Source organism: Motacilla alba, chromosome 12 (genome assembly GCF_015832195.1).
Source record: "Motacilla alba alba isolate MOTALB_02 chromosome 12, Motacilla_alba_V1.0_pri, whole genome shotgun sequence".
NCBI lineage: Eukaryota > Metazoa > Chordata > Aves > Passeriformes > Motacillidae > Motacilla > Motacilla alba.
The window spans coordinates 11,822,941-11,843,006 of NC_052027.1; the positions used below are offsets into that span (position 1 = coordinate 11,822,941).

The 20,066-nt window shown below is 50.3% G+C and overlaps 1 protein-coding gene and 1 long non-coding RNA gene across 3 annotated transcripts; one reads left to right on the plus strand and one right to left on the minus strand.

The window, feature by feature from the left end:
- Positions 1-1,294: 1,294 nt before the first annotated feature.
- On the minus strand, positions 1,295-8,916 carry RPN1 (ribophorin I). 2 transcript variants are annotated; one of them, XM_038149379.1, is made up of 11 exons: positions 8,535-8,916; positions 7,847-7,911; positions 6,362-6,668; positions 5,903-6,112; positions 4,748-4,940; positions 4,322-4,421; positions 3,916-4,054; positions 3,624-3,743; positions 2,908-3,153; positions 1,681-1,885; positions 1,295-1,576 (listed from the first exon to the last, which is right to left on the minus strand). In XM_038149379.1, exons 1-10 carry the CDS (start codon positions 8,760-8,762, stop codon positions 1,703-1,705), a joined length of 1,791 nt encoding a protein of 596 aa, XP_038005307.1. In that variant the 5' UTR covers positions 8,763-8,916; the 3' UTR covers positions 1,295-1,576; positions 1,681-1,702. The 2 variants fall into 2 exon arrangements, with proteins under 2 accessions (XP_038005307.1, XP_038005306.1); XM_038149378.1 differs by having other exon boundaries at positions 1,295-1,885.
- Positions 8,782-19,892, plus strand: LOC119706142. The gene is made up of 3 exons (XR_005258419.1): positions 8,782-8,923; positions 12,590-16,332; positions 19,302-19,892. It is a non-coding gene; the product is annotated as an uncharacterized LOC119706142 (long non-coding RNA).
- The last annotated feature ends 174 nt before the right edge of the window (positions 19,893-20,066 follow it).

Sequence of the window (20,066 nt, forward strand, 5' to 3'; positions counted from 1 at the left end):
CTGCTGCTGTGTGTTTGTTAGAAGGTTCCCTGATGTATGTGCTGCTGCAGGAGCAGCACTGGGGCAGAAGGGGCTCAAGGGAGCACAGCGTGGGAGGCACGTCCCCCCAGGGAGGGCAGCAGAAAGGAGCTGTGTGGAGAGCAGTGAGGCATCACTTCAGCACTGGCTCTTTTATTCTCAGCCTCAGGAATGGGGGCAGCTCTCCTTGGGGACCAGAGGCCTTTCTAGCTGGGGCTGCCTGCATTCATCCTATTTTTAGCTGTTCTCTTTGCAGATGTGGTTTCCATTAATTCCAGTATCTGAAGCTGCCCAGTAGCTTTGTGGGCTGAGGTGTATGCTGATAGATCAGATCCCCTTGGGATTGAAGGACGCAGGCACTGTCAACCCCACAGGGCTTTGTAACAGACACCACAAGCTCCACTGTCCCCTCAGGGGTCTGAGCTGCAGCTCCAGCCAGGCAGAAATGGTATCTTCTGAAGGGTGGCACTCCTGTTCCTCTGCTGGGGGAATGGAAGGTTATTTTTGGGATCACCAGTTTGATCCCTCTCCTCATCCTCCGGACCTGCCTGCTTTGGCTGGGTGCAACAGACAGCCCTTGTCTGGCTTTGGACGCCCCTGGTACTCCCTGAGTATGGTGTGTGCTCTGGCTCGATGGATTAATGACAATTTATTTGATTTTAGCTATTGGCAGCTGGTCAGGCAGGACTCACTGTCTCAGGGTGCCCTATAGGCAGGGATTTAGGCTTGCTCACTCCGCTGCCAGGTGAGGTTTGTGGGCATGGGACAGAGGTGGCACCTGGTGATAACGTGGTGGGTGCCAGGCAAAGGCAGTAGGAGAGACCCATATTGCTGTCCCTGCAGCCACGTCTGGAGTATTCAACAGTGAACTGAGGCAAAGATGCACAGGAAAAAAATCTTAGGAGACTGATATTAGCAGGGGATTGCATACACCTCGCAAGGTATCTAAGTGTGAGTAAAGACCTACATGGGCAGCACAAGCAAGGCAGGGAGTTTTGTCACATGCAGCACACAGTAAGAGGATGGCAGGACAGGTTCTGTTGTTTTCTCCCTGTAAGGGTGTAGGTGTATGCACATCCCTGGGGAACAAGGGCTTGGCCTTCTCCCCCGTCTGGGTCAGGGCTACACGAGGTGGCAGAGTTCTGACTTCAGGGCACACAGGAGGCAGGAGTGCTCAGGGCTGAACTCTGTTCCACAGGGAACTGCACGCCTGGCCGTGGGCAGGATGGGGCCACCCAGCTCCTCCAGCTCCCCCCAGCCCGGCAAAACACGTAGACACAAGGCAGTGACAGTTTTATTTCAAAGTAGAACAAAGGTATCTTTTATTCTTTCCAGAGCTGAGACATTCAGCTTTGCCATAAGCATGTCTGTGCTCAGACTGGCTCCTTGTGTGCGTTTACTCAGAGCACATCTATACAGGGCAAACCAAAAGCAGGAGATGTTTCATAACTTGGCTGAGTCTCACCTCTGGTAAAGAAATCCCATTACCCAGCCAAACACACTGGCTTGGTTCCTTGCACAGCACGTACTGTCGAGCAGACAGGCTCTATAGAAAAATCTAAAAACAAAATGCACTTTCAGACATTCCACATCAGCTTTTCCCCTAATTTTGCTGGGAATGAGTTTTGGCTTCAAGTGTATTATTCTCATCTCCCTTCATACCTCTGCAGCTGCTAGAGCAGAGTTACAGGGCATCAAGGATGTTGTCGATTTTGGAGACCAGGTCCTGGCGCTTGTTGGAATGCATCTTCTCGTTCTCGATGTACGTGTCCTTCTTGAGCTTGCCTGCCACCAGCCGCTCCGCCTCCACCGACGACTTCAGCACCAGCTCCTTCACTTGGCCATCCAGCTTCTGAATCTCGCTTACCTGGCAGGGTGACAAACCCAGGGAGCATTAGAGGAGACAAAACAGAACAGAACAATCCCTACAGTGAAGCTGAAATAGAAACAATGGCAGATGATAGCACTGACTTCATCTTTTGCTAAGTAGAAACATCTCTGATCCCTGAATGTTGCTTCCTGAACCATCACATTATGAGGAATATTCCACGAATGGGTAACTAAGGAGTGCAGATAAAAGGGCCTCCAAGGACCCAGGAGCCACAGTGGCAAGAGACTGTTAAAGAGTATTTAATGATGGATTTTAAAGTCTTCAAGCTAAATCACAGCTCTGACAGCTGGAAGCTATGTCCCTGCAGTTAATGTTCATGGTATGTGATGGGAGGTCTGTAATGACAGAGCTACTCTTTGAGTTAAATAACAGATTAACCAAGGTGACTGTTAGCTAAATGGATCTTAGAGACTAAAGTGTCCCTCACCTGGGGTTAAGCGGCTGTTTCAGGTAAGTGTTAAAACACACTGAAGGGAAGGACAGTGAGTGTTGCTCACTGTGCCATGGCTTTCAACATGGTAGAGCAAAACACCCCCAGAGGAGCATCATGTTACCAAAATTCTGTCAGCACCAAATGTAAATGTGCAAGAAAATAAGAGATGAGGGAGAAGATTTTGGGTTGACTGGTGTGAGCAGTAGAGTCAGAACTGTTAATTTGTTGATAGTTTCCATTTTTTGCTTAAGTGTCACTGCCATGAGCTTGATGAGAAGTATGAGGATTGTGTTACAAAAGCATTAAGCTGTACAAATGAACAGCTGGTTCAAGGGCTGTTTAAGAAACAGCACAAGCAGCTGTTTACCAGCAACACTTACATGGCTGCATAACTGAGATTACTGCAAAAATAACAGTTTTCACACACCCTTGCAGAGATCAAGCCATTTTCAGATGGAAAAAACCCAACCTAGACTGGCTGCAGAAACCCCCAATTAAAACTCATGCAGAATACTTGAGAGAGCCAAGAACAGGAGAGCTTATAAAATAAATTTTAATTTCTTACTTTATCACATAAGTCGGAGCCTTCTGTCTTCAGTTTAGACTGCAGAGAGGCTATTTCATTTGTCAGGGCCTTGTGCTCCATCTCCAAAGACTTTTTGCCACTGTTGAGGGTGGAGATGTCCCGTGACTGCTTGTATTTATTCACTGCTTCGTCAAAGTGACGGTACAGCCCAAGCCTCTTGTTCACCAGAGTAAGCACCTGCTCTGTGATGCAGGCAACCTTCATCCTGGCTTCAGCAGCTGGATCCTGCAAGAGGACAGGAGGGAACATCAAAGCAGTCATATCTCTGACCTGCATCAAGCCATGCCTGCAATCTGCCACAGGACTGTTATAAACACTGCTCCCTCTCCAATTAAGTCAACTGACAGTAATTAGGTGAATGGTACAAGTGCTGATTAGGGGAAGCACCTTTCAGCACTCAGTCCAGCCCAACACATAGTTTAACAGTGAAAACACTGCAGAGGGAGAACTGCAGACATCCCTTCTTCTCAGGGGGACTCCTTTTTATACAGCAAGCAAAACTCTAGTTAGCTTTATGACACCAGATCAGCCCGACAGGAGTACCAGTGCTCACGATGAACAAACACAGGACTTCAAGCAACCAGTAAAATACTGAAATGGCAGGAACATTCAGCAAGAATTCCTGGTATGAAAAATCACCATCCAACAGGTGAGAAATCTGCTTATATTCCCACAGGGCTCTACATCATACAAACCTTGGTGATGGAGAAATCCAGCCTGACATAGACAATCACAGTGAAGAACAAGATGTAAAAGGCTCCAACTACCAAGAGAGGCTCTTGTAGCATCAGGATTTTGTTGAAGGTGTAATGAACCTACAAGAGAAGTTCCAAACACTGAGCAGTGCCCCATGTTACTGCAGGGTTTACCTCTCTCCTCAGGCAGCAGCAGAACCACCCAAGCAGTCCAGTCAGTGTTTATTTCTTGGGTGTTTTGACCGAGCTGCTGAATTCAGAGGAGGCACAACTGCTCCGAGGCCACACTCACCACGATGTCCTGGATGTGCTGCTCCACCAGGTTGCTCTTGTGTGCCACAATAACAGGACGTCCAAAAGTGTCCAGATATGTGTAGTGAAGCTCGTCCGAGGCACGATTGATTTCATAGGGGCTGTCCACATGGATATTCCTGTGGGTAAAACCAGACAGTCCCATATGACTCCATGGTGTTTGAGATGCTGAAAGCCAAGACTCGTCTGGGCAGTTGTAGCCTCTAGCACAAGGTAAATTATGCAGTTTAAACAATGCTCTACAAGGAAGCAAAGCTGTGTTCCAAGATCCCCTCCATATGCACAGTCATGGTTTTGATTCACTGTCCCTAGGCCATCAGAGCAGACTGGAGAAGTGTCACCAACACAGCAGTCTGCAGTAACAAGCCAGGAGGAATCACACTTACTTGGCTCCTTCTGGCAGGACAATCTTGACAGTCAGAGAGTCTGTAACTTGCTCATCAAACACGTGGTCAACAAACCTCATCTTCAGGGCATACTGATCACCTGTAAGTGCAGAGCAGAGAGTGGTTACAGTTCCTCAGAGAACAAGGGACAGCTTGAAACTCAGCTTCCACCCGGGGCAGGAGCAGAATTTGCATGGACAGTTGTACAGCAGGGGGCACTAGCTCACTCAGATATATTTTAACCAGATGTCTACAAAAACCTGAAGGAAGCACAAAAAAGGTAGATTTGCATATTCTAGAAAAAATAGCTGGCAACTGTTGTTGCTAAGGTCCTGTGTACCACAGCTTTCAATTCTTTTCTATACAGCAACTACCTTTAAACACACAGGAGGATATTTTTTATTCCCTTCCCCCTCAGCCACCCACCAAGATTGTAGAGGTATTCGTAGCTTGGCAGGTTATAGCCAATGATGTAATGGGTTTTCCAGCCCCCAAAAAGCGGGAATCGGGGACGAATCTCCATCTCCACAGAGTCATCCAGGACAAGAAGGTGGCTGGTGGAGATGTTCCCAATTTCATCTCTGTAATAGACGTCCTGAGCAGCAGCTGGGAGAATGGTCTGTATGGAGAGAAGCAGCAGTGAGTGCATCAGAGGGGAATTACCTCCAGTGAAACTGGCAAAACCAATAAAGGCTGGTAAGCATTGAGAAACTGTGCTCCCACATGAGACATGACAAAATGGCCATTCAGCTGCACTGAGTGGTAAAATTGTGCCATTATAAGCAATCCCACAAGTGGCTGCCAGCACTAAAATCACTTGGCGTTCAAATGAATGTGCTTTCTCCAGCTGAGTTTCCAACTCCCCAGACAGCAAGGGATCATCATGCCCACCAGGACAGCAATTCCCTTTTCACTCCAACCTGCTGCCCTAGCTGACTGGGCTTGCTAGCTTTACACTCAGCAAAATGAGATTTCTGTTTGGCTGCACCACCCTAGAGAATTACAACAATCAATCCTGAAGGCTACAAGCAGTGAGAAAGGTTTTGCTTCAGATGAGAACACACAACACTTTTTACATCTGGCTAGCAGAGCCACAGCTTTAATTCTTGTTGAGTGCTTTGTGAGCAAGGAATGAGTGGGTGAGTTTCCAATTAATACTGTTCAACATGAGGAGGATATGACAGAGAGGCACCTCTGAAAATAAGGGGGTGGGGACAGAATGAATGGTCCTTGCACGGTGGAAAACCCAAAGCAGAGATCTCAATATAGGGGTAAGGGATTTAGAGGGTCCCTGACATTGGAGGGGTCGGAGTGTGGAAAAACACTACACGCCCCACTACGTGCAGTCTATTGGAGCAGCAAATGCAATAGAGTGTATAACCTCCTAAAGCTGCTCCCAAGAGCTATTCCTATCCAGCACAAGCTTTCTCAGAAAATAGACCAGAGTTTTAATATTCCCTCATTACTGAGGTATGGTTACCAAACAAAAGGCAAAGGACAACTGCAATTTTTTTTTTTTCCTCTGGGGATCTAAGAAAAGGGGAAGTCACAGTTATAAAAATACATGTGCAAAATGTCAACCTTAAAAGACTTGACAGAAGAGATCCCACTGTCTGGCTGTCTCTGGTAGTCATATCTGGAGAAAGGCCCTTTCAGCACTGCTCCTGTGTGCTTTAAATCAACCGTCTCTTCAACAGCAATGTTACCCCAGTGAGACACCTCAATGACTCGTGTCATGCTGGTGATGGTCAGGAAGGGACTGTTATTTTCATAGTGCACCTTCAGAGTGTCCTAGCAAGAGAAAAAAGATAAACTGTCAGATCTAAAGTAAGTAGCAAGCTCCCCTCACAATGATCCATTCCATATGCCACAGAGAACCCTCCTTGGCAGATGCACATGTTACAAACAGTTTAACTCATGGCTGACCTGTGATTTCTATGTGAAAGCCTCTGCTTCCCACTCTCCAGCCTCTGAGACACACTCTTCCATGTCTGGAAAGTGCTCTCTGCAAAGCCACAACCCCTTTGCACAGAAATTTACCTGGCTGTATGGAGGGATGTCCTTGAAGGGGCCATATTCAATCGTGTCCTCAGTGCGGGAAGGGTTGCCCAGCTTGGTGTAACTCTCCACGTTCCTGGAGGCCAGTTTGACACGGGTTGTTTGGGTCTTGGTGACGTACGGTGAGTAAAAGTAGTGATTTCCTTCAAAGACCACAAACTGCTTCTCACTTTGGGTGATGTGGGTGGGATAGGGCTGCAAGACGTGCGTGAAAACCATTTCAACAGAGACACGGACCTTGGCTCCTGGGGCCAAAGGGGATGGCAGCTTCACCGAGAAGAACTTCCCACTGGAAGGGAGAAGAACGGGAATGTCATGTGGGATCTCCCTGGAGAGAGCATTCAGGTCCACCCACTGCAACATCCCCTGCAGACAGGCGACCATGTATCACGTGTGTAAGGTATGATTTGGGCAGGTATTTCACTTGCTCCTCCAAGACACAGAGATGTCTTGTCCCAGCAGGTGTGATTACTGTGCTGGGGAAGCAGCACAGGCTGAACTGCATCCAGGCACAGTTACGAGTCCTTGCTTCACAAAACACCTAGTTCCCTTTTGGGAAGAGAAATGGTGACATATCCCTCCCTAATCCTCCGTTTATAAAGCTTCAGCAAGAGTTTTTTTTCCATTCTTCTCCAGATGACAGGAATGATCTGCATCAAAGGAAGCATGGGCACAAGTCCAGAAGACAAATCACAAACGTCTTAAGCACCTGCTCCCACAAAGTCTGTTCATTCTCAGATTTTTGCCCACAGGATGTGAAGTTAAGGACTGGCCAGAATGGGAACAAGGTTTTGGACTGAGGTTCTACAGAATGGATTGAGACTCCACCGAATCTGTAAAGATTTGGACTGGACAGACCAAGGTGATGCCAGAAGCAAACATACTTCATGTCATTCCTGGTGGCCCAAGGGCAGGATCACATGAGACATCCAGCCATGTCAGAAGCCAAGGTCTACCCTGGCATCTTAACTCCACAGCTACTGTACTCTTCAAACCCAGCTGCACTGTGCTTTTGAGTCACTTTACAGGCACTGCTCACCTCTCAGCTCTCATGGCTCAGAAAACACCTGCCTGCAGCACCTACATAATATTCCAAGCTTGGCAGTACAGAGCCTGATGCAAACAGCAGCATCCTCTCTCCTGGCAGCAGGAAGAGCCTGCACTGGGCCATGGTACCCAGCACTCTGTGGTGCTCTACACACTGCCACAGGGCACTAAACTCTCTGTAGTGACCACTGCCAACCGTCTGAGAGCTCAGAATGGAGGAATGGGTAAGAGCATGACCAAATACTTCTCTCACCTGGTGTCCCAGGGGGCCAGGGCATTACTCAAGGCACTGAGTACAAGACTCTAGGTGCATGGAACTGGGGAGTATCTCTGCTTCACTGTGAGGACAATTATGAATTATGAGGACAATTATACCCCCATGCACACCTCTAGGTATTCGTCTTAGAGGGTGATACTCACCTTTTGCCCTTAACTTTGGTCTCTTTCACTTCCAAGGCGTTCTCCTCCTCTTCCTCACCTTTCACCTGTTCCCAAGCAACATACGGGATCAGTGTGCTGTGTGTTCCCATGTTCCCTCAGCCTGGTTCCCAAGCCGGCACAGTCACCATAAGTTGCACAAATGAGAATATTGATCAAATGCTTTTGTCATTTCTCTTGTGACTGGGGAGTGAGCAGGCCATGGGGAATATGGCTTCACCCATCAAGGTATCCTGCAGAACTCAGCGTGCAGATATACTGTAGAACACTGCATGTGCCTCTGTCTGGTGTATGTAGAGTTTATCTAAAGTGACAGTACTTCTGGGGCTAGGACAGGAATATTGTCCTACTGCTCCTCCGACCCTGCTGTGGGTAAGGGCCGGGTGCCCCCCGTCCCCGCGCTGCCTGGGGCTGCCAGCCCTGCTCCGTCCGTGCTGGCGGCGACCCGTGCCCAGCCGTGACGGTGTGACTCGCCCCCCTCATCGCCCCCAGGCCTGTCCCTCCGCCCTCACCCCGCGACACCCACCCCCCATTCCCGGCCGGCTCCGGCTGCGGGATCCGGGAGCGGCGCTGAGGACCCGGCAGTGCCGACGTGTCCCTTCGGGCGCGGGGCCGGGCAGCGCCCGCGGCGCCCCGGGCGCGGCGCTCGGTGCCCGCTGCCCACGCTCACCTGCACGCCCAGGTGGGCCAGGCGGGGCTCCAGCCCGGGCTCCAGCGCCAGCAGGAAGGTGGAGGCGGCCGCGCCGCCCGGCGCATTGGCGAGGCTGAGCTCGGCCGAGATCTTGGCCAGGTGCGTGCTGAGGTCCAGCGAGCGCCGCACCTCCTCCAGCACCAGATTGGCGCCGGCCCCGGCGGCCGCCAGGCAGAGGAGCAGCAGGCGGCACAGCAGCCCCGCCATGGCCGGCACACCGCGCGGGGAGGGCACAAGATGGCGGCGCCCGCACTGTACGGGCACGGCACAAGATGGCGGCGCCCGGTAGGGGAGGAGGCGCGCGATGGCGGCGCCCACTGGCGCTGGAGGCCCGGCCCCCTCCTTCCCCGCCTTCCGCGGTGCCTGAGGTGAGAAGCCGGGCGGGCTCTTCCAGAGTCCCGGCGGTGGTTTCGGCTCCGCGCAGTTCCGGCGCTTCCCGGCTCCCCTGCCCTATCGGCGAGCTTGGGCGTTCCCGTTGGGCGCTGGGCCCCCGCCCTTGCTGAGCTCCCCGGCCTGGGCAGGCCTCGGGGCCGGTCAAGTCCTGGTTGTTTAGCCCTCTGGGATTTCCCACTTCTTTTTCTGCCCGAAAAAGAGCGTAAAAACTACTATAACAAATATTACAGGATGCTCGGGCCTTTCAGGTGCTCTTCAGCCTTGTCTCCTGCCACGGCACAAAGCAGCTCTGTTTCTCCATGTTCTTAGCAGTGGCCGGTTCATGTCAGGGCTTCCAGGGGCTAGAGGTGTCAGTCCTGGTGGAAGTGTTGGGCATAGGGACGGGAAGGCATTGGGAAGTGCTGGGCATAGGATGGCCCAGAGGAGCTGTCGGTGTGGATGGCACTGGGATGTCACACCAGGCACTGCAAAGGGATGGACTTTGGTGCTTTTGATTATGCTGTTGAATTAATGAGCCTCAAATTGGGTCAGTTCATCTGGCTGGCCTGGCACATATTGTTGCTCTGGAAGGTGAGGTTTAACACAAACAGAATTAAGATGAACCCAAAATTTCTGCTAAAAAAACCACAGATAATTGACAGCTGGGTGATGCCAGAGTAGAAGTGCTGCAGGTAGCCAAGGCATGGTAACCAGCCCTGCACTGTCTTAAGGCAGCTGGGGAAAGGAAAATGTTAGTGGTTTAACACATGACTGGGGAAGAGGCGATTGACACTTTATTCTCAAACATCTAAGGCAGATAAAAGCAAGGAACGGATGTTGTCTGCTGTGATTGCCAGAGCAGGGCTTTTGCCTGTGAGCCCTGTGGGACAACAGACCTTTCATGTTTGCATAATGTGATCCAGGACTCAATCTTTCTTTAAGATCCTAATACGAGTCACAGAGATAATTCTTTGATTTGGCCTGAGATTGCCAAGTATCGGAAGAGGATTTCCTAAATTATGTGTTTGGATATGGAGTCAAATAGCCCCTTGGCGAAGGCTAAATAGAATGGGATGTCTCCTGGTGTGCTATGTTCAAAACAGCATAATTTCTCAGCTAGCCTTCCTTTTCTTCCCTTACTACCCCCCCACCCCCAAATTCCTGTCATGGAAATTTTCTTGGCAAATTACTTCAATTTCCCTTTGATTTATGTAGGTAAATACATAAATGCCTGTGAATTTGGCAACTCGCCCTGTAAGCATATCCTAGCACAATCAGGTAGTTTTGTCACCGTGGTTAGGTGACAGTGGTGTTCTCTTCCAGCAGCACAGCAGGAGATGCCTGCAGGGGTGGGTTCCACCTCCTCAGCCTCATGTTTCCAGCCAGGGAAATATTCCAAGTCCCTCTGCTCTCCAGGAAAAGCCTGTTTATCTTGGCCTTCTCCAAAGAGCTGGGCTTTGGGGCCTGGAGCTGGGTAGGCATGTTCAGGGGGAAGCAGCCGTGAAACATGAGAGGCTGAGCAGAACAGCCACCTCTAATTAAAGGCTGGCCAGCAGTGCTGCATCTGGGGACTCCTCCAGTTGTCCTGGTTGGGTCTCCAAGTTCCTCTGCTAGGAACGGCTGTCACTGTCCTTCCATGTGTCACAGGGAATAAATGAACTCCTGTCAGCCTCTTTAGTAACACATGCAGCTCTTATTTCCCTCTCTCCCTTAGGGCAATTTCTCCTGGTAAAGGGAGGGAAAAAAATAAGTGCATATGTCCCTTATGTCTGGAAATAATTGAGCTTCAGTTGTCCTGGGCCAAAAATTTCTCTCCAATGGGTTCATCTCAGAGGCTGGATTTGATCTTGCTGGCAAATGCCAGTTTCATTATGTGACCCATCCCAGATCCTGGTGAGCTCTGAACCAGGGTGGTGTACAGTAACACTCGTGTTTGAATCCGTTTCTGATTGTGATAATTGAGTCATTCTGAGCCTGTGCATCATTTGTTTCAAGACTTCAGCCCTACCACATAGACTAAATTTGTCTTTGGGTTGAAAAGGTGCTGCCTTTGGGCTTGTTCAAGGCTGAGTTTGGCTCTGCAGACCGTTTTTGCCACTGCCCTGTGAGCAGTGCCAGGCTGTTCTTCATGAATGGGGTCAGTCACAGCTGCTCGTGGTCCCTGGCTGGCTGTGATGGTGGCTGGGACAGCTCCAGGGATGGCTCTGGGGACAGCTTGGGGACAGCTTGCAGGCTGTTGTTCAGCAGGGACATGGTGCAGTGCCTGTGTGCGTATCTGGCTACCCAGGCCTGGTGCCAAGTAACAGAGACAGGAGTTCAAAACTGCTTTTTTTGTCTCTCTGTTTTTGGGGGGTTTTTGGGGTTTTTTTTGGGTTTTGTTTTTGGTTTTTTGTTTGGGTTTTTTGTTGTTGTTTTTTCTCTCGTTGCAAGGCTTGTCCCCCTCCAGCAGTAACGTCGCAGAGAGCTGCAGGTCAGGGAGCAGCATGAGAGAGGTGAGCAGCCCCTGCCATGCAGGCTCTGGCACAGTGCCCCAGCTCCCCGTGTGCTGTGGAGAGGGTGTGTCAGCCCCAGGGCTCGGAGCAGAGAGCAGAGGGAGGGAACAGCCGGATGGAGCCATCTGCCAGGGCTGAGGGACCATCGTGGTGTAATAAATGCCTCTGGCAGGATAGGCCGTGACCAGAACCGCACCCCAGGAAAGGCCCTGTGCTCCTGTGTTTATACAGGGCTGATGCCAAACTCAGAGCTGTGTCATCTGTCAGAGCAATTTGCTCTCAAGGAGGGAAGGAGAAGTTGTTTTCCAGAAGGAGCGGATTGGCTGTGACCACAGAAGCACACTGAAGGCTGTAGCAGCAGGGAGCAGGATTTATTCTGCTGTGATCCTCATGCCAGTGGGGAGCTTGCACCAGGAATATGCAGGGGCCATGAAACAATGTGTTGCTCTCTGAGGAGCAGCGTCAGGGACAGAAGAGAGTCAACAGGGCTGTGCGTGTGTAGCAGAAGTCATCCTGGCAATGCTTGAAGATTTTAATTCAAATCTATCAGTGATCCTGAAAAAACCTCCCTGCTTCAGATTTTATTGGTGTTTCATCATTTAACCCTGTGTACGTAAAATCAGCTTTTTGGCTGCCAGTGGGAGGCAGAGGGCATTTCTCTCTCTTTATTCAGTCCTGAGCAAGGTGTTGGCAGTTGCCAGCCATGAGAGCACAAGTATGAGGTGGCTGAGTGATGGCAGAGTTTGCTTAGCCTTGCTAAGGCCCTCAAAAAGCAGCTGGAGAAAAAGAACAACAACATTCTTCCAGTTTCATTATTTTTACAACCTCATTTTTTAGCTTGTCAGCACAACTCACACTGAGCCTCTGCCAAGAAAAACACACCATTATTCTTATTTGGGGTTTGCCTGTGATTTCCATGGAATGGTGGACTGAGGGGGGCTGGTTGGAGCTTGGTTCCTACTCTTTGTTTAGCTACTCTGGAAACATATTGTGCCTTCGCAGAGAAGGTGGCGATGGGGCACTGTCTGTCCAGGGGCTGCTCCTCTGGATTTTTTCAAGTTACTTATGTGCAGTAGCCCCTCCCTTTCCACTCCTTATAGTGTTCACCTTTCTTTAAAATATTTTTTTTCCTGGTTTAAAAAAAAAAATCTGTTTTTCTCTCCTTGTCAGACCACAAGTTTCAAGAAAAAATAATGAAAAAACCCTGCCCATGTGAAGCATTGGGAAACACACAGGGAAAACGTCCTGGAAGAATATGGGAGAGCATCTGTGAGTCCTGCAAAGGGTGAGACTACTGTGTGATGAGTGTTGTTGAAATAAGGAGAATAAAAATTGTGGAAAAGAGGACATTTCATCATTTAAAAAGTACTTTAAACTCTTCTTAAAGCTTACTAAAAATGTAACTAAAATAGCCATAGGCAAGCACTGGCAGGCTGTGAATGAAAAAAATCTGTTGCACATGTACAGTTAAACTGGAAAACCTGAGCAAGGCATGTGGTCCACACACGGAGAGCTGCCTTGGGCTGGGTGGCTCTGGATTTTGTCACAGGATCAGAGCATGTTTTGGATAGAAGGAACAGTGCTGTTTTAACTATATTTAAAAAATGAGAGTGTGATCAGGGCTGCCATCAAGTACTTCACAGTTCACATAGGACCTGGCTACACCCACAGCTTGAAAATGCCTTTGCTGGACTGGCATCTGCAAAGCCACAGGAGAAGAGAGGAGGGCAGAAGTGCATATCTTGGAAAGGACAGATGCTGAGAACCAAGGAGGCAAGGAACCTGCTGGCTCCTGGGGCAGCAGGTTAATCTCACCCTTGTACTGCAGATCAGCAAATCCTCGCATGGCTTGACAGAGAATCGCACCTCTCCATCTGCTTGTTTGCCCCAGGGCTGCAACCTCCCAGGGCCAGTGATGGAGGCAACAGCAGCCGCGTTTGGCTGAAATCAGAGATAAATACATCAAAAGAGCCCGCAGCAGAATCAGGGCAGCCTGAGAGGCTGGTGCTCAGATCCCTGACCTGGGCTGGGCGTGCTGCGGTCCTGGCCGGCAGCTGCAGGCAGCGGTGACACTTCTGCCCCGTCCAGACTGGGCGACGGAGCCGGTTCCCAGCTGTGAGGGGTGACAAAAAGCCACACGTGCCCCCTGGCCATGTCCCTGTCCCCTCGGCCGCACCCCCGCCATGTCCGCGCGCCGCCGCCAGGGGGCGCAAGTAGCGCGCCGGAGGGGCGGTGCCGCAGGGGCGCGGTGGGGAGGCCCCGCCCCTCGGCCTCGGCCCCGCCCCTCGGGCTGCGGCCTCCCCCTGGCAACGACAACAAACAATGGCGGGCAGGACCCCGGCGGGCCGGACCCGCTGCCTCCCGCGGGACCCCGGCGGGCAGGACCCCGCTCCTCCCGCGGGACCCCGGCGGGCAGGACCCCGCTCCTCCCGCGGGACCCCGGCGGGCCGGACCCCGCTCCTCCCGCGGGACCCCGGCGGGCAGGACCCCGCTCCTCCCGCGGGACCCCGGCAGCAGCCCCCGTGAGGCGGCTTGTGATGGGCAAGAGCCGCCCGGACCTGCGGGGTCGCGGGCACCTCGCGCTGCAGGGATCTGCAGGTTTCATCGTGCCATCCCGCTGCCTGCCAGGCTCTGGGGCGTGCAGTGCCTCTGCTGGGGTCGCTTCAGGAGGTGGTTTGTCCCCGGGGTGAAGGACGGAAGGTGAGGGAAAGGCTTCTGACCCTCTGGCAAATGTGGTGCCAGGACCCAGCTGAGAACAGTACAGTTCTGTGGTCCATCCGTCCTCAGTGGCAATGAAGTCTGGCAAGGAATTGTCACTGGCCACTCTGCACAATAAGGGCGTTGCTGTCTTCACATGGAGCAATTCCTCTTTTTTTGTTTTTGGAAAGCAAAGCACATGCCGGTGTATCTACCTAGGAGCCTGTTGTTCACATAGAGTTTAAACCTGGATTTTAAAGCTTCAGTTTTGCAGGATCTACCACACAGAGCAGGAAGTTGAGGATCCTGCTGACAGCAAACAAGAGGGGGTCATTTATGGACTGGCAGTTGTTTTGCTCCCTCCAAGAGGCCTGAGTTTAAGCAGTAAGATAATGCAGATTTCTCACCAGGTTACTAAATTTTTGAATCTGCTGGCAGGGACCTTCCTGGATCATGTTCTGTGAAGTGTCAGCTGGGATTTCCATTTCTCCAGCAAAGGCACCCCTGAGCCCCTGCCTGGCCAGACCAAAACCTCTGACCCAAGCCCAGCTGTTCATGGACCCTGGCATGTGTGGATGTGGTGGTCAGCAGCGGTCCCTTCCCAGGAGACAACCTCATCATGCCCTGCCAGATGGATGGTGGTGATTCCTTCCCATCACAGGTCTCCCAAAGAGAGGGAGCATTAACCCCTTATGAACAGCAACTGGTCTGCAGCACTGTATGCAGTCACTTTCCTGATAAGAAAAACATTAATGATCAAGGAAAAAAGAAATGTGAGGATCTTTTGATCATTTGTTCTTATTTATTTCTCTGAAGGCCTTGGGCTACCCACACAAATCTCTCCTGCCTGCCTGCTAAGAAATGTTTGATAAGACATTTGTGTTGTTTATTCCTGAGTCAGCAAGCTGATCTACTCCAACAGAAAGGATGGCAGCCAGTGGCTCACTTAACCCCACACAGGTCACCCAGAAAGCAGATAAAAGACAGCTTTAGCCCCCAGAAGGCCAGCCTCAGCTCTGATGTTGGTGTCTGAAGCAACTGGGCAGGATAGATGTTCCTCAGGCTGGCGGTGTGCTGGGATAGCTGGGATAAGGCATCTTCTGTAGCCTCATTGCTCACAGGTTGTTAGAGAACTTCACTGAAGAAGACAAACCCCGAGAGATCCTGTTTCTCTAAAAGTAAGAGGTGCTGATTTCTATTTGCCAGAAATTTAGGCAGCGATATGGAGTCAGCCCTGGAACAGAGTAACTGGAGAGCTGTAACACCCACTTATAAGCATTTCAGTTTAGGCTCATGCTTTTCGAGGCATACCTTCAATTTGGTGGCTCAGAGATTTGCAAACAGTGAGTCATAACTCCCTGGGGTCAGAAATGCAGCTGCTGAGATACCAGGCATTGAAAAGTGTTGTCCAAGATAAAAGCAAAGCAAACCTCACTGCCCACACACCCTTGTCCTTCAAGGCTGAGTATCTTTGTCACAGTCTTTGAAAACATGTACTCAAAATTATTCCAGCTTCTTGTGGTTACCATTGATACAGGATTTGCTTCTCCTTTTAGAGCAGACAAGAGGGCATTGCGAAAATCTGTCACTTGAAAAGAGTTAAAGCAGACAGATCTGAAGCTAATACGCAGCATGCTGTGCCTTGCCTGGTGTTTGAGGTGGGAATCCTGCAGTGGGACATGTCTGTGTCCTCCCCACAGAGGGTCCCAGGGGAACTTCCTAGGCCTCTGCAGACAAGCCCTGTCTCTTGGGATCCAGGATGGCCCTGCAGACCCAGAGTGCGCTGCATTGTAGCCAGTTTGGCTCCTACCCACAGAGAGCTGTCTTTGGGACATCTTTTGGCACTGACTCACTGTTAAGGAAGAAGCAACATGCAAATCACCTGTCCCACAAAGTGTCCCATTCACAGAGGTCATGTGGCTCCAGGCTTCTGTCCCATGACACATTCTGAGTGCAACAACAGCATGACATGGCCACCTTTGTCACAAAACGCCTGCACGCAGAGCTCACGTGGCTGGTCCACCCCCTCGCACAGCACCCGTGCAGAGAAGAGCAGTGGCACCTGCAAAGTGTTCCAGGCCCTGCCAGCCACTGGCCTGTCCTGCCTGCCAGCCACTGGCCTGTCCTGCCTGCCCTCATGGCTTAAAAGCCACTAATGGCATGAGCTGAGAGCTCTCAGGCTCACCAGACCTTCACTGTGGAGGCTTCAGTGCTTGGTAAGTAACAGTTCATAGAACCTGCTGCTTTGGTAACACACTCCTCATAAAAAACCTTGATCCCTGAAGCAAGGCCAGTTCTGCAAAAGCCCGTGCAGTTCTGTGCTGGCTGTTCACCTTTCTCTGTACCTATTTTTATACCATTCCTATGGTTTGAAAAGCCTTTTAGAAACGTCTGTGTTTAGAGGGACACGGATCTGACAAAGTAACTGACTCACTCTGGCCTCAGGGAAGTTACTTCAGTCTCTGGATCATCTTCTCCAATTGAGTATGAGAACAATCATATGAAATTACCTGGCATACCTCCCAATGCAGCTGTAAAAAATTAATTATCTGGTATTTAGGACTTGCTGTAAAAGTGGGAAGATGGTGGTGGTGTTGAAGGACCTCTGTAGATGGGGAGGCAGGGCAGCTGGGAGACCTGCAGGAGGCTCAGGTGATTGTCACTATTTGTGTGACAACCTCATGGGTTTATGGTTATAAATAGTATGTGGATGCCTCTCTGGCCCCAAGCACAAAGTCTGGGCCATGGAAACATCCTTCCCCTGTGACTTTTCCATGGGCTTTGGTTTTCACCAGTCTAGGCCCAGATCACTACAGTAAGCACAAAGCCATGTGGTGCCCACCTTACATCATGACCAGCAGCACGGGCTTGTTTCTCCCTGCCTGTCTTGCCAGGGCCAACATAGATACTTGTCTAAGGATATCCCCTGTGCTCAGCGTGTTGTCCACAGCCTCTGCAGGAGGCTGACTCAAAGGCAGAGCAGGTGCTTGGACCTTCTCATCTCAGGGAGTGAGCTGGCATCTAAGGGAAGGTTTGCCACCTAGCCGTTTGCCACCTAGCAGTTTGCCACTAGCATTGCCACCTCCCAGTATCAAAGAGATGACAGCTCTGCAGTGGTCTTGTGGCTGTTGCTATTGAACAGGGGTCAGCTGTCAAAATAGTCCAACGCCATTTATTTTATGAGTCTCTTGTGTCTGGTGTGAGGGGACTTGGCACAATCAGGCTTTGCATCACTGTAGGTCGGCCCCACCCTCGCTGTGGGGCTCAGGTTTCAATGGCTGCATTTAGACCCTGTACCAGGGCTTTAATATGTTCATCCTCCAGCAGATGCATTTGCTCAGTAGCACAGACATAATCCCTGCGCTGTGTTCAGTGTCCTCTGCACCACAGACTGGAGATCTGCCATGAGATAAAGTGACTGCAGTTGCCTCCTGTAGTTGGTATCTGGTGATCAGGTCTTGTCCAGAGCTACCTTTTTGTTTCCATGTGATGCTGCTCTATGACTTGGAAACTATCAGAGCATTGCCAAGGTGAAAGCGTTAGTAGATTACCAGAGCAGTATTTGCACTGCAGGCAGGGATTAGGGGACAGGGCAGGCAAAAGACTGGGTCTGTGCTCTTTCCAATGGAAATGCATAGGTGGTCATACAATAGCAGATTTCTAAGGAACAAAATGCCAGCAGAAGCAGGGGCAATCTGCTTTAGACAAGATAAAACGTGACAAAGCTTAGAGTAGCAAAGCAACATTTTGTGTATTTACTGCATTTTAGTTCCTTGTTTAAATTTCTGTATGTTAGATCATTATAATGATAATTTGAGGAAGCTGGTCTGGAAGGCCAAAAGTCACAAGGGAAAGCGCTGCACAGCCAGCTGAGAGGGGACAGCTACACGCAGGGAGCTCTGGACAGTCAGTTTTCACTGAGGCACAGCCACTGTAGGCTGGTGCTACATCTTTCTGGGCACAGAGGCAAAGAAAGGCTGTTCCCAGCGATGAGGAGGAGGGGCTGCAGGACTCTTAAGGGCTGAAATATGCTGAACAAGTATCAGGGGAATAAGGGGATTCTCCCCAAGCTTTTAATGTCACAGATGGCCAGGGATGGGGTAGCTGCGTGTCCACCGAAGAGGGTGAATACATTGTGGGGAATCTCAGCTGCTCTCAGCTCATGTCAGGGATCTGTAGGTGCCACAGCTGAGGTGATGTCCTCCCTGGGCCTCTCTGCAGGTGTTTTTGTACCACTGTTCACTCCATCATCTCAGGAATGAGAAGGGAAAAGGAGGGGCTCTCTTGGCCCAAGGCCAAAAGCAAAGAGGTGATGTAAGACATATAATGTTTGATTGTCTCTAATTGGATCAGGAAGATTAGCAAATAGAGATTAGGTGACACAAAAGGAAGAAAAGCAAAGCAGGAGACATTCTCACTTCCTGGTTTAGAGGAATAAGTGCATGAAATAGGTTGAGGTTTCTGCACTAGTAAATGTCTAAAGACCTGTTACTGTGACCTCAGAGATCTACTCAGCTGTGTGAACAAGGATAGAGAATGGATTTCTTCAGCATATTGTTAGTGATTGGGAACGATTGGCATTTGGTTTCAAACTGATCTGGTTTTATGGGTTTTCATTGGGGTTTGACATTTTATAGTTTCCTTCACAGGCTGCTAAACCTCAGTGTGCTGGGCTGCTCACTGCAGCACACTCTGGTGTCCCCAGGGCACGTGTTTATTTTGATGGAGAGGGGAGAGTGGGCCATGTCGAGAGCCACAGCCCAATACTCCCATTTGCCACTCCATCCTCCTACTTTCACTCTGCCACTCTGAATGCAGCTCCCATCCTGGACAGCAGGGGCCTGTCTGCTGCCCCTGGTCCTCCCCAGTGCCAGGATCTGGATGTTCTTGGAGGCAAGCAGGATTCTGCCTCATCAGCTTAAGAAAATGCTGTGTTCCCACTGAGGATTGGAAAGGATCTGTTGGTCTTGTCAAGAGCAAGTGGCACAGGAACTTTTTGTGAAGTTCTGCATTACAAAGGTCTGAAATAGGTGATGCCAGCATTGCTCTGCAGTACAGGAGGAAATTTCACTCACAGCTTTTGTTCGCTTTTCATATTGTGTAAAAAAAATTTAAAATGAAACTTTTTAAGAAAAGAGAGCTGAGGAACACCCACTAATTTGCCATTAATGTCTGCCCGTAACAGCCCAGCACGTGGGTCTCCTGTTACAGGCAATGGACTGGGACAAGCCCGTGCTCTGCTCCACCAGCTGCTGAGGTGCTGAAGGCTTTTCCTCTTTAGTCCTGTCTCCCTTTTAACTGATACCAGGTTTTTCTGCAGCTCTTTGCATCTAATGGGGCATCCTAAAAGCACTAATAAACTGCTGCTAAAATTTTCCTTCTCTGGAGTCTGGAGCATCACTCTTATGAGGAGAGACTGTGGCAGCTGGGCCTGCGTAGTCTGGAGAAGACTGAGAGGGGATCTGTAATCCATACAAATATCTCAAAGGCAGCTGCCAAGAGGATGGTGCCAGACTCTTTTTGGTGGTTCCCAGCAACAGGACGAGAAGCAAAGACCATAAATGAAAACTCAAGAAATTCCACTTCAGCATGAGAAAGAATTTCTTTAGGTTGAGGGTGGCAGAGCCCTGAACAGCTGCCCAAGGAGGTTGTGGAGTCTCGGGAGACATTCAAGTCCCACCTGGATGTGTTCCTGTGTCACCTGCTCTGGGTGACCCTGCCTTGGCAGGGGCTGGGCTGGATGATCTCCAGAGGTCTCTTCCAACCCCAACAAGTCTGTCCTTGTATGATTTTCTTTTTAATATTGCTGGAATACTGCCTTGGTCCTTTTTTTTTTTCCCCATGGTGGCTTTCCTGAGTTCACAAGCTAACTAAAGCCACAGCAGTCACATGACTTGGATGAATAATAATATTCGAGTAATTGCTGAGTAACAAAATGAACTTGCTGCCA

Bases quoted from the DNA above. Each gene is read 5' to 3' on its own strand.
- RPN1 (XM_038149379.1), bottom strand. From the start codon at position 8,762: ATGGCGGGGCTGCTGTGCCGCCTGCTGCTCCTCTGCCTGGCGGCCGCC. The intron at 6,669-7,846 runs GTGAGTATCACC...TCTCCCTTCCAG, and splicing joins ACCAAAGTTAAGGGCAAAAG to TGGGAAGTTCTTCTCGGTGA. The intron at 4,422-4,747 runs GTGGGTGGCTGA...CTGCACTTACAG, and splicing joins CGAATACCTCTACAATCTTG to GTGATCAGTATGCCCTGAAG.